Source organism: Anguilla anguilla, chromosome 17, assembly GCF_013347855.1.
Source record: "Anguilla anguilla isolate fAngAng1 chromosome 17, fAngAng1.pri, whole genome shotgun sequence".
In the NCBI taxonomy this organism is placed as follows: Eukaryota; Metazoa; Chordata; class Actinopteri; order Anguilliformes; family Anguillidae; genus Anguilla; species Anguilla anguilla.
In genome coordinates, this window is record NC_049217.1 from 19,739,628 (window position 1) to 19,752,025 (window position 12,398).

General features: G+C 38.2%; 1 protein-coding gene across 2 annotated transcripts; it reads right to left on the reverse strand.

Moving 5' to 3' along the window:
• Window positions 1-3,200: 3,200 nt before the first annotated feature.
• On the reverse strand, window positions 3,201-12,367 carry LOC118216650 (GTPase IMAP family member 8-like). Of its 2 annotated transcripts, none has more exons than XM_035398020.1 (7): window positions 11,679-12,367; window positions 11,417-11,470; window positions 10,659-10,725; window positions 10,322-10,384; window positions 8,763-9,410; window positions 6,749-6,793; window positions 3,201-6,239 (listed from the first exon to the last, which is right to left on the reverse strand). In XM_035398020.1, the coding sequence occupies exons 3-7, from the start codon at window positions 10,681-10,683 to the stop codon at window positions 4,831-4,833; spliced, it is 2,190 nt and encodes a 729-aa protein (XP_035253911.1). In that variant the 5' UTR covers window positions 10,684-10,725; window positions 11,417-11,470; window positions 11,679-12,367; the 3' UTR covers window positions 3,201-4,830. The 2 variants fall into 2 exon arrangements, with proteins under 2 accessions (XP_035253911.1, XP_035253910.1); XM_035398019.1 differs by having other exon boundaries at window positions 11,417-11,501.
• Between the last annotated feature and the right edge of the window lie 31 nt (window positions 12,368-12,398).

Below are 12,398 nucleotides of genomic sequence, written 5' to 3' on the forward strand. Positions count from 1 at the left end.
AATTTGGCATTTTGGAATTGTGCAGCCACATCATAGACACTAGGACGGGTGCATCATTTCGAATTGGTGAACACCGCTAGAAATGGGATCGAATCGCCTGGGATTGTCAGTTGGTGTCAATGGGGAGTGATCAGCACATGAAGTGCTGAACATGGTTGTGGCTAAATCAAATGAATATGGCCAACTTAAAAATGAAAATTTGCTCAACTCACAGTAACCCACCTGTTTGTTTTTAACTGAATTTTATGACACTTGCACAATTCATTGGTCTGAAACATTTGCTTGCTATTGAATTTAACTTGAATAACGTAGGCACCAGACTGACATAACCTACACAATTGCCCAACCAATTTTATTAATTTAGCATACTATAAGACAAATCAGAAAGTCTTCATGGTATCTCACTCAATCCCACCACTATCCTCAGTTATGAGTACATGTTTAAATACTGGAGTAAAGCTACACCAGTTGCTGAAGGTTGCAGAAACACCGTGTTTCACTTATGTCCAGTGAAGCCTGTTTACAAATATGAAAAAATTCAGGAAATTGATTTCTTGACTGTATGAGTGTAAATTAAGGCTGAAATTCTAATTATGAACTTTAATGGCATGAAAACCACTCTCATTAATGCTTTATAATGGTAAATAATAACTAATATGCCATTCTGAAATGTCAACTGTGCATTATGATAGGGACTGATAAAATTTCACTTTTTGTGAATTGACCTCAGTAAGTGTGGTATGGAAAGGGTATATTCTTTCTTCTGGATATCATTTCAGTCATCTCATAATTATTAGAAAATTCCTTGAGCCATTTGAAATGCCAATGTAAGATTGTGAAAGAACAATATGTGATTTTGGAAAAAAAAAATTGGACAATATAATATTTTGAATAAAATTGAAATAAGACAATATAACATTTTTTGAAAGACCAAAATTGGCATTGTTTCTGGAAATCTACTGAATACCGTTCTTTCAAAATACATGGTGTTTTGATGAAGGTGGTGGTGAACAATCTCTCATAGGTGCTCAATTGGGTTGAGATCTGGTGACTTCAAAGGCCATAGCATAATGATTCACATTATTTTCATACTCACCAAACCACTCAGCGGCACCTCATGCCCTGTGGATTGGGGCATTGTCATCCTGGAAGAGACCACTCCCATCGGGATAGAAATGTTTCATCAAAGGGTAAAGGTGATCACTCCGAATAACTTTCTATTGATTTGCAGTGACCCTCCCCTCTAAGGGAACGAGTGGACCCAAACCATGCCAGGAAAATGCCCCCCACGGCATAATAGAACCCCTGGGCCCCCTCACTGTAGGGGTCAAGCATTCAGGCCTGTACATTCTCTTGTTGTACACCAGAATACACGGCATAGTTACAACTGGCAAGCAGAAAAGGTCTATGTTTGAATAATATATTTACAGTAAGCTCATTTTTTAGTTGCCGTGTTATGTGACCATCAGGTCTTCATTTCGTAATATTAGACAACTGTCCTATTATATATTTACATTTTTCTAAATTTACTTGTTTATTCAAAAAACATACATTGTTGTAAAACAGCCCATTTAGGTAAAATGTTTGACCTGATGGGTTTTGTCCTGCCTCGTGTAATCATGTGGGCTTGAGATTCCTGGGACTGCCAGTAGGTGTCATTGGAGAGTGGTCAGCAAATGGTGTTTGAAGGTTATGGCTAAAACATACAAATGTGTTTCTCATTAAAAAAAAAAAAGCATTTGTCAACATGCGGCGAAGCACCTTGTTGTTTAGAATAGAATTTTATGATGCTTGCACAACTGATTGATGATTTATGATTTTTGCTCATTTTCTAAATTCAGCACTGTAATTTTGATGATACGATCAGCAATTCTTCATGGTATCTCCGTTAATCCCCACACTATCTCCAGAGATGGCTGGTAATTGTTAAAATACTGGTGTAAGATTGCATCAATTTAAAAAACGTCTGAATTTCACTTGCAGTATGTTATTTGTAGTAAACCCTGTTTACTGGAAGGAAAAAAGCAGAAAATTGATTTCCTGATTGCAAGAGAATGACTGTAGAGAATGTAATGGCATTAGTACCAGTCCCACTGAGACACCTACACTTCGCATTGAAGATCACAACTTTTTCCAGATGAATGTTAATAATATAAGTAGTATCAAATTAAAAATATGTTCTGGTTGGTATAGTTAATAACCCCATATACACTGAGATACTTTGGTATTCACCGATGGCCTAAATACAGCAATGTTATGAAAAGTGTTTTTCAGTCGCCTTCAGGAGCCACACAGAGGATTGAGAGCAAGAGAGCAACTAATTCAATACAAACTTGATGCTTCTCCATTAGAGCAGATGTGATTTATCATACGTCTGCAAATGTTGAACAGTTTTTCAAATATTACTCCAGAAAGCTGATGAACTTCTGAATTAAGGTCACCAGAAGGAAACATTTGAAATATTCACTCTTTAATTCATTTTTTCATACACTATAAATGTGTACAATTGTTTTAAATCAGTTGATTTTCTTTGTTTCAAAAACACATATGTAAATGTATCACTGACAACACACTGCTTGAGAGCAGAAGACACAAGTGTATAAACCGCATATACACATCAAAAGACAGGAACACTGTAGCTTCAGCGGTTGTCAACTGTGATTATCCTTGGGGGTTATGAATTTAAATCAGACAGCAAGTCTACTTACTGTCTGATTTAAATTCAGTAATCTGTCTTTTTGCAGAGTTCCTGCAAAAAGACAGAATACTGTTCGTTTTCTATGTAGAGTTGTGCTGAGTTAGACTTGTTTTAATCCAATGCAATATCCCTCTCTTCAGGCCCCAAACATGTGCCAAAATGAAAAGAGAAGGTGTGGAGTATGTGCGAAAAACCAAACCACAGGTGGACTCACCCCAGCTGCAGGAAGCTGTCCTCAGTCCCATCCCATCCCAGCCCTCAGCCCATTTCCCTGGGCCTGGAATTTTCTTGTTTTTTTTCCCCCCATTTTAAAGGAGCAGTACATTTTCATTTTAAAAAGGGCAAAATATAAGCAAAAAATAAAAATATATGAGCACATTATGCGGTTTTGAAACCAAGGAAAAGGAGAGCGGATCATCTCATCTGTACTGCAGTTGTGTGTCTTTGGATGGCAGACGACCACGAACACTTTTCTATCCAAGCTCCTATACCCATAAAGTGCCCCCTGGCTCAATGGCTGATCTATCCCTCCTTTGCCATGAAATATAAAAAAGGCTATTCAGCTGGGCTCACCCAAAAGCATGGTTATATGCAATCGCAACCATTACCACATAAAACATACATCTGGTTTTCAAAACTATACTCTGCACGACAATAGTTCAATTCCTGTTCTCCATGACTCCTTCCACTTCCTCCGGTGTGTGTGTGTGTGTGTGTGTGTGTGTGTGTGGTGTTAGACCCCTATTCATCACAGTCAGTAGATGTCACTCCTCACTAAGAACAAATGTGCCATAAGGTTCCATGAGATCACCATATTGTATTTTCCACCAATTTGAATTTTTTGAAAAACACTGAAAATGCATGCAACTCTCCTCCCTTTATCCTCCCTTAATCCAAATAGTTGGATTTACACAGCTTGGCTCATCTCACAAACCTTTATGCAGGTATTACTTTTCTAGTGTTTCTATCAAAAAATGTCTGAATTATGAGCCAATGAAATTGCAGTGAGTGTGGCTTTCACACAGAACGTAACTATGTGCTTACTGGATCAGCGGCATCTTGAATCGGCAACCATTTTCTACAACATTTACTCCTCTATTACTTTTCTTAAAGGCTTGGTTGATTCTTATGAAACTTAGCATATTGCTAGATGGTGGCACCCAATAACCCAATACTAAATTAGCAGGTGATTGGCCACTTGATGGTGCTATCAGTTGAAATTGAAATTATTAAGCAATCATAACTCCTGCATTGTTTGACCTGGAGGCTTGAAAACAATTTCAGTAGAATTCCCTCCTCACAAAGAACAAATTTGCCTCAAGGAACCATATTGTATTTCACACCATTTTGAGTTTTATGAGAACACTTAAAGTGCTTATCCTTCTACAACAATTAACCAGTATACATGAAATTTTACATTTTGCCTCATCTCACAAACCTTTTTACACACACAAACGTTGTAGGAGCTGTATCAAAATATGGCTGAATGACAAGCCAATGAAATTGGAGCTGCATCTCCTTAAACTAATAATTCCAAAGCAGTGTGGCATGAAGTTATGAAATTTGGTATGTGTATCTAAGTTTAATCCAACTACATGGTGGTGCTTTAGAGGTCAAAATGTAAGAAAAGATTCAAAAATTCACTAAAAATAACTGTTAGGTCAGACATGTCCCAAAGTTGATGCCATGATCCATATTCTTGGTTCAGGGCCACCTTCATCAATTATCTGTGTTTGCCAATTGTTGTTATGCTGGTTGGACCCCGGGAATCACTGCTTGCAGTTATATTTTTTATATTTGGCTCTGTACTTTGTAAATAGAATTGTAACCGAACAGTTCACATGTGCTTAGAGTACAGATTCTCAACTTTTATTAAATGGTAATTTCATACATTTTCATTTCACCTTTTAAAAATGGCAGCACCTTTTATACATAGCCAAGTATAGCATTAATGTCTTGTAAAAAAAATGCTAATGTTAAAAAATCCCTGTCTTCTACGTAACACCTCCAGATTTCCACTACATTTTATCATTATTCCAAAATCTAGTTTTAGTTGGAAGTGAAATGGTGGTGTCACCACATTCACCAACACACATTCCTGAAACTGGGCAGTGCATGCGCTGTGCATCTGATCACTGTATCACACATCCTCTTTCCTTTTTTCTTTGCACAGCTTCAAAATGATCTGAGTATTTCAACATGAAGGATTCAATCTCGTCTGCTTGCTGCTTTGCAAGTTCCTGATATTTCTGAGTAATTTTATTTATGAGTTTTGTGTACTCTGCTTCTGTCAAACTCACTTCTACATCATTGATTGGTTTTTCGGCCTCTTTATCTGCATTATTGGTCTCGCTTGTTTTCTTTTCCTCTTCATCATTAGCTTTTCTTTTTTTCTTTTCTTTCGTCTTTTGTTTTGCTTTCCTCATTTTCTCAGGCATTTTAAGTGATATTTTAAATTTGCTCCCCCTTCTCTCTTTCCCCTCTCCTCCAATCAGTTTCTCATTCCCTTCTTCATCTTGTTCCTCTTTTTTCTCTTGTTTGCATTTTTCTTCCTCCTCTCCATCCTCCTGGCTCTCTATAACATGTTGCTCTGGCCTCCATGTTCCACTGGCCCCTTCTCTCCCTTCCTCATTTCCTGCTTTCTTCTCCAGAAGTGCCAGGTGTCCCAGTAATTCCCCCTGCTCTTCATCTTGGTTATTACTTTTTCTGTGTTGCTCCCCTCGTTCTGTCCTCTCCTGCTCTTCCAGTTGTATGAATTTGTCCTTCTCCCTCTGTATTTTTTCCAGATTTCTCTCTCTCTCCTGTTTTTCCATTTCTAGATCTTCAATTTCTGACTTGTACTTAGCCTGTAACATCTCCAGGTCTCTCACCTCCTCCTCTTTCGCTTTCCACATCTGCATTCGTATCATTACAATTTCTGCCTCCAGGAACATCTCATGAGTATAGCAGCTTCCTCCATTATCCCAGTTCATCATTTCTATCTTTTTAAACAGGTCAATGACCTGGCAACTGTCCCTCTTTTCTCGGTTACTGAAGACATGGTACCTGCCTCCACAGTCCTCAGTCAGCTTCTTGACCTCAGGATCACCATTTGCTATGTATTCTTCAATGGACTGATCACCAAGGTCATCAGCTCTGGTGAAGAGGACCATTGTGTACTTCTCAGCTTTGTCACCAAAGGTCATTTTGATCAGCCTGAGTGTTTCTTTCTCCTCTTGCGTGAAGCGTCCCACTGATATCACCAAGAGGAACACATGAGGTCCAGGAGATGCCAACCCAATGCATTTCATGATTTCCTGCTGGGCGTCCTCAGTTGACAGGGTGCTATCAAACAGGCCTGGAGTGTCAATTATAGCTACCTCTCTTCCCGCTACTGTTCCTTTCTCTTTCTGGCATTTCTTTGTCACAGAGCTCATTTGGGTCTTGGAAGAAAACGCCTCTCTCCCCAGTATGGTGTTTCCTGTGGCACTCTTCCCTACACCAGTATTCCCCACCAGCACTATCCTCACACGCTCTCTGCTGTCCTGTTTGAAATTCATACCTGAAAAAGAAACAAGTTTGCAACAACATATTTCAGGCATTCCCATGTATAACTTTTATGCATAGCCCCTCCATTTTAGTGCACCATAATATTTAGGACAAATGACTTGACAGGTGTTTCTGATTAGTCAGTTGTGTTCAATTGCTTCCCTAGAGCAGATATAAGAGAGCTCTTAGTATCTAGTCTTGATACTAGGCTGTTGATTGCCCCTGGAGTGTTACTGGCCTTAGTCATAATGAGGACCAAAGTTGTGCCAATTAAAGTCAAGCCTTTATGAGGCTGTGTAAAAAAATAAATTAAAAAAAGTCACAGACATAGGCCAAACCTTAGGCCTACCAAAATCAAATGTTTGAACATCATTAAGAAGAAAAAGAGCACTGGTGTGCTTAGTCGCTTGGTGTTTGTTGAATTTTGTTGAAAGAATGTAAATTTTAATATTCTTAAAATCATGAGTTTTATGTACTGCATTTGTATCTTATTGTTCCAATATATTGGAATCTCATACTTACTTCTTGAATGGCCAAGTATGGTAGGAACTTCTCTCCTCAAGGGACCTGTGTATTAAAAATATAAAAATATAAGGCAGTATATGGTGTTTTTTTTCTTATTTCTACTGACGACATAAAATATATATTTTCCAGATTATCACTCCTACTACACACTAGATAATGTGTGAAATGACCAATATGCTCTTTCAGTCAAAGTCTAATCAAAAAATGGGTAGAAATGGGAAAAAGCAGAAAAAGAAATTTCTGCATTAATGTTGGTTATGTAACTGCAATTATCTTTTAAATAAGTAAAAATCTAACGTAGTAAATTAATGTATGATATAGTATATGCACTTAATTATATTTATGAAAGTAGTAACCATTTATTATGTATATATAATAATGGCTATACTTCTCAATATTTAAAAATGAATACCTTGTCTACTAAGCATTAAAGGAAACAAGGCAATGTATGTAACACACATATATGTACAGTGGTGATTTAACCCATTTCCATACATAGTTAAAATGAAGAACTCATTTGGCCTGTGAGTTATATTGCATAGAGCCGTGCCTTATGGCTTTTTCAACTCTTGCTGGTCTGCTGCTCTTGCTTTTGCTTGATTCCTTATGTCTGACATGTACTTACTGTTTGTAGTAGAGAGAGGAATACGTGAGGGGAAGAAGTCTAGTGGAGTTTGGAAAAGTTTATGACAGGACTGTATTGTGCTTTCAAGTGTGTATTTCAGATTAGTTTGAGTTTTTAAAAAAGTAATATTATAAGTAAGGTAAGACCTTGCTGACGTTAGAGGACGGGGGAATTTTCCTCCATTAAATGCTCAGTTAGCAAACTAGCTGGTTAGCTAATTCGGCCACCTTCTTGTTCACCGGAAGGTTTTTTTTGTGCGGTTTTTTGCCCCCATCAGGGGCAAAATATAAAATATACTTGTGATTAGTTTGCCTTTATTGTTACTTGCTAACATTAGCTGTAGTTTATTTGGATAAATTTTGGTTGTATTTTGTCATAAGGTATAAATAAACTATTACCTAGTACTAGGTTTCCTTCAGTTTTTGCCATTAAGTAAAAGCTAGCTAAGATAGTTGATTATAACCTGATTGATTCCGCACCTGTCAATTCTTTTTGGTATTATTAATTCAACACTTAAAGTTAGCTAGATAGATAGCTAGAAGCTAGATAGTTAAAAGTGTGTGTTTTAACGTTGTGGTCTTGGTGTCTCCATCTCGACAACTTAGCCTAGACTTAGGGAAAGATAGGGTGATAGGTTGAAAAAATACGGCCAAAGCTGTGTGAGGGTTGGAGGATGATGACGCTTCTGGAAAGAGATTTCTAGGGGGAGTTCGTCTGGCACCGTTGCCGGCTAGACTCCACAGTTCGCAGCCGGTAGTTTCAGGAACTGGGTAGCATTGTCCTTTAATGAACTGGTGTGCACGCCACAGCTGGGAAGTGGGGACAATCCAGAGTAGGCAGGGAGAGATAATTGGGTGACAATAAGGCGCAAGCGCAGCGAGTGGGAGGACTGACGAGCCACTGGGCACCAAGAAGAAAAGGGAGTTGGTTATTGTGGGGGACTCAATTATTACAGGGGTACACATGCAAAAACAAAACTGGACATGAAATCACATGTACATCTTCACATAGGAATTCCACATTTTCATGTGTGACAGACATTTTCAAACTACAATTTTCACCTGTAAAACAAACATTACTTGTACATAAACTACCCTTTTCTGCCCTCATAAGTGGGATATTTGTGTACTCTTCACATGTTGGGTGTTGTTTCAGTTATAGTGTATGTTTTTGATTGGCCCAAATGATTTTTGTGTGTAATGAAGGACATTTTTGATATTTACAGACATTTCTGACAACCTGTCAGCTTTACAGTGGCTGGTATATGACCAATTGGACGTTTGTGGTCAAAATAAAAAAGTTCTTCAAGTTAGTCCAAAGCAGCTACTTTCTATTTTAATCTCGTTTTATCATGATATTATTTACTTCAGAGTTTATTCCTCCTACCTTCCAGGTCCTCTCCAGAAGTCATTTCTTTCTTTGTGCTCTCCGAGCCTTTCAGAACAGCTTCCGATGGTTTAAAGATCTCCCTGGTGAAGTAACTGCCTCCATTTTCATCCACAATCTCTTGGATCTTCTCCAGAAGCTCAGTTACTTGTGTATGGTTTCTCTTGCTGTGGAAGTGATACCTGCCCCCACAGTCTTGAATAGAGTCCAGCAGATAATCATCACCAAGTTTAGCTGAATCACCAACACAGACATATTCCCTGTGGTCTTCATGCATGAACAGCACCATTGAGTACCTTGAAGCTCCTTCACCGAAAGACTTCTTGAACCTCCTCAGAGCGTTTCGGTCCTCCTGTGTGATGTTCCTCTCCTGCTGCACCCACAGGAACACATGGGGTCCTGGGTCAGACAGGCTCAAACACTTCCCAACCTTCAGTGAGTGTTCCTCTTCAGTGAGATTTGAGTTAAACAGATCTGCTGTAGTGATCACTGCCAGGTTCCTCCCAGCCACGAACCCATCATGCCTCTCACTGTTCTGTGTTTCTGAAACTGGGAAAGCCTCTGTCCCCAAAATGATGTTTCCAGCAGACCTCTGTCCTTCTGCAGTCTGACCCATCAGCATAATCCTCACCTGCCTCATTCTAGACACTGTAAAACAACACATTCAGGTTAATACAGCAGGCCAGGGGTCAAAGGTAAAATTACACACTTGGGTTAATATGACTGGTTAAATGACCACGTGGGCATTGTCTCATCAGAGGTGATAATGTCGACTTGAGTTACCTGGGAGTGCAAGTAGATGTCAAGAGGTATCAAGAAATAAGTAAAAGATCAAACAAGACAACAAAAAGAGCTGAATATTGTTCTGATAAAACTGAATGAATGCAGCCAGCTTAAAAATTAACATTCTCTCAACATCCTGCAACAAACTGTTTGTTTTTAATAGAATTTCATGACACTTGCACAACTGACTGATCTCAGGATCCAGGTTTTGTTGTTCATGATGGCTTGAATCCTGACACATAAACAAGCACCTCCAGAACAGTGAGATTTATGGGTAAAGACTTGCATAACTGGTCATTTTCATTAAAACACATCATCCACATTCAAGGACGCCAGGTAAACAAACAAATAACTCAAGGGGAAAACGTATGTTTCAGTGACTCTGAACTTTTTTAATGAACAGTCATTCATGCTTTATTAATTTATGGCAAATAACAACAAATACTGAAATGCGAACAATGCATTATGATAGCAAGTGATAAAACTTCACTTTGTGAATTAACCTCCCTAAACATCCATCCATTAGTGAGGGATGCTCTCTTTTGAATATGATTATACTCATCTCATCATTATTATAATGTTCCATGAAATATGTGAAAGACCAGAATTTAAAATAATTTTTAAAAATAATGTTTACAACCTACCAACTATTTCACACCCTCAAAAACCAATTCAGAATGTTTCAGAAGAAAAACAGTCACTCTTTCAATTATGTTTATATCATATTTTATGGTAAACATGAGACAGTACAGTGAAGATCAGTGGTATTAACTTACTGGTTGGACGAACAAATTCAGGGCTGTGCTTTACACATGAATCCTTCTCTTTGTTAATATCCCCTGTTAATAACACAGTGAAATATTACTTAATACACAATAAACACAATGGAAAATATGAAATACACATAAGAAACTACAAATATAAAATCCTATTTTCCTCTAAATAAATAATATCATAAATCAGGATCTAGCCTATACTAAATCTTCAGAAAACAGATATTATTTTATTTTAATTTGTCATTTGTTTGTTGGTGAATACATATTCATTTTCAATCCTTGCATAAAATCCTACAAGTCATAGACAATGCCAATTCCCAATTCTGCAGCTACTCACGGGGATCAATGGAAAGTGTAGTCATCGCAGGAAAACTTGCTGTCGACAGAAAATACTCAAAATGGTGCTGTGGGAATTAAAATTGAAAGTTAAATATTTCAAAGACAAGCCTCCACCTCTAAATGTGACCTTAAATACACAGCATTGTTATAAATGGCAAGTAGAAACGGTTTAATTTCATTTACATTACATCAGTATGTCCCAAAAATGATGGTTACCTGAAATATGGCAGGGGGGGGGTTATGGCCTGTGTAAAAAGTCCTGTAATTTCTACATGGTGAAACCAAAGCAGATAAAAAATACCCTGAAATAACAATTGAGAATGTGGACTTCAACCACATATGTCTTTGTCCCATTATGGAACTCAATGTATGTATGCAAGTTCTCATAACTCTGCAAATGTTGAATAAACTTTGAAATATTATATCAAAAAGAAATCAAAAGATGAAAAACTTCAGAATTAAGTTCATAAGAAGGAAAATATAAATAGTATGAATATTTCAAATTTTCACTCTTTCAGTTTTTGAGTATACTGTAAATGTATACTATTCCTTTAAATAAATTGCTTACCTTCATAAAAAACAATTTTTGACTTTTCATCCATATGAAAATGTACCAATGACAACACACTTTCCCTGAGAGCAGAATACATGTGCATAAGCCACACATACGCATTAAAAGACAAGAACACTAGCTTCAGCTATTGTCAACTGGGATGAACCATGAGTCTTTCAGTTGTAGTTTGCAAATCTACTTACGGTCTGGCTTAAGTTCAGTGTTCAGTCTTCAGAGTTCCTGTGAGTTCCAGTGCTCTTGAAAAAAAAAATCCTTAATTCTGATTACCTGGAATCATAACACAGAATCTGTTGATCTTACATTAGTTTCACAATTGACCTCTGTAAGACATAACAAAAATACTATTTGAGAAAAGCAAGGTGGCCGTTTACACAAAATTGACATTAAAAACATATTTTAATCATTTCACTTTGTCCCAAGCAGAAATTCCAGCTTAAGGCTCACCTGGACTCTTGGCTTCTCTCGATCTGTCCTTCTGTATAATGTCCCGCTCTGCTCCCCCTACACTGAGTTCGAGTCACAGATGGACACTGTGAATCCAACTGTACTGTGGGGAACTTCAATCTTCATTTGTCAAACAACAATGGTCAAAATCATGCAGCAAAAAAAAAACTTGCCTATCTTGTTGTTTAGCATATCACAGATTTTATGCACCACTGTCGGGAAAGCTCCAATCAACGCCCTCCCTTGTGAAATTTTAAAAATGCTGTTCAACTGGGCTCATCGCAAAGTACGTTAATGCGTAACCACTATCAGTACCAAAAATATGTCTACCCGTGCCAAACGCTGGTATTCAAAACAACGCCTGCCATGACTACACAACCTGTTGTTCTCTCACCAACTCCTGTTTCTCCACGACTCCTTTCCCCTCCTCTGGATGAGGTCACACCCATTACCCCATTTTGGACAGGAAGCGCCTACATGCTGCATCATGGCAATGGTAACAAATTATTATGAGTGTACGTGTTTGCCCCTTATCCGCCAGTCTCCCAATTTGGAATACCCAATGATTTGTGTAGGCCTGTCCCATCTCCGCAGGCTCCTGAGTGACCAGAGGGGTCACTGGCGAGCAACAAGAACAGGATATCCAGCAGCCAACACTACATTGCCCAGAAGGGCTCCCAGCCAATCAGCACTGCCTTAATCTGGATTCCAAGAACGAGT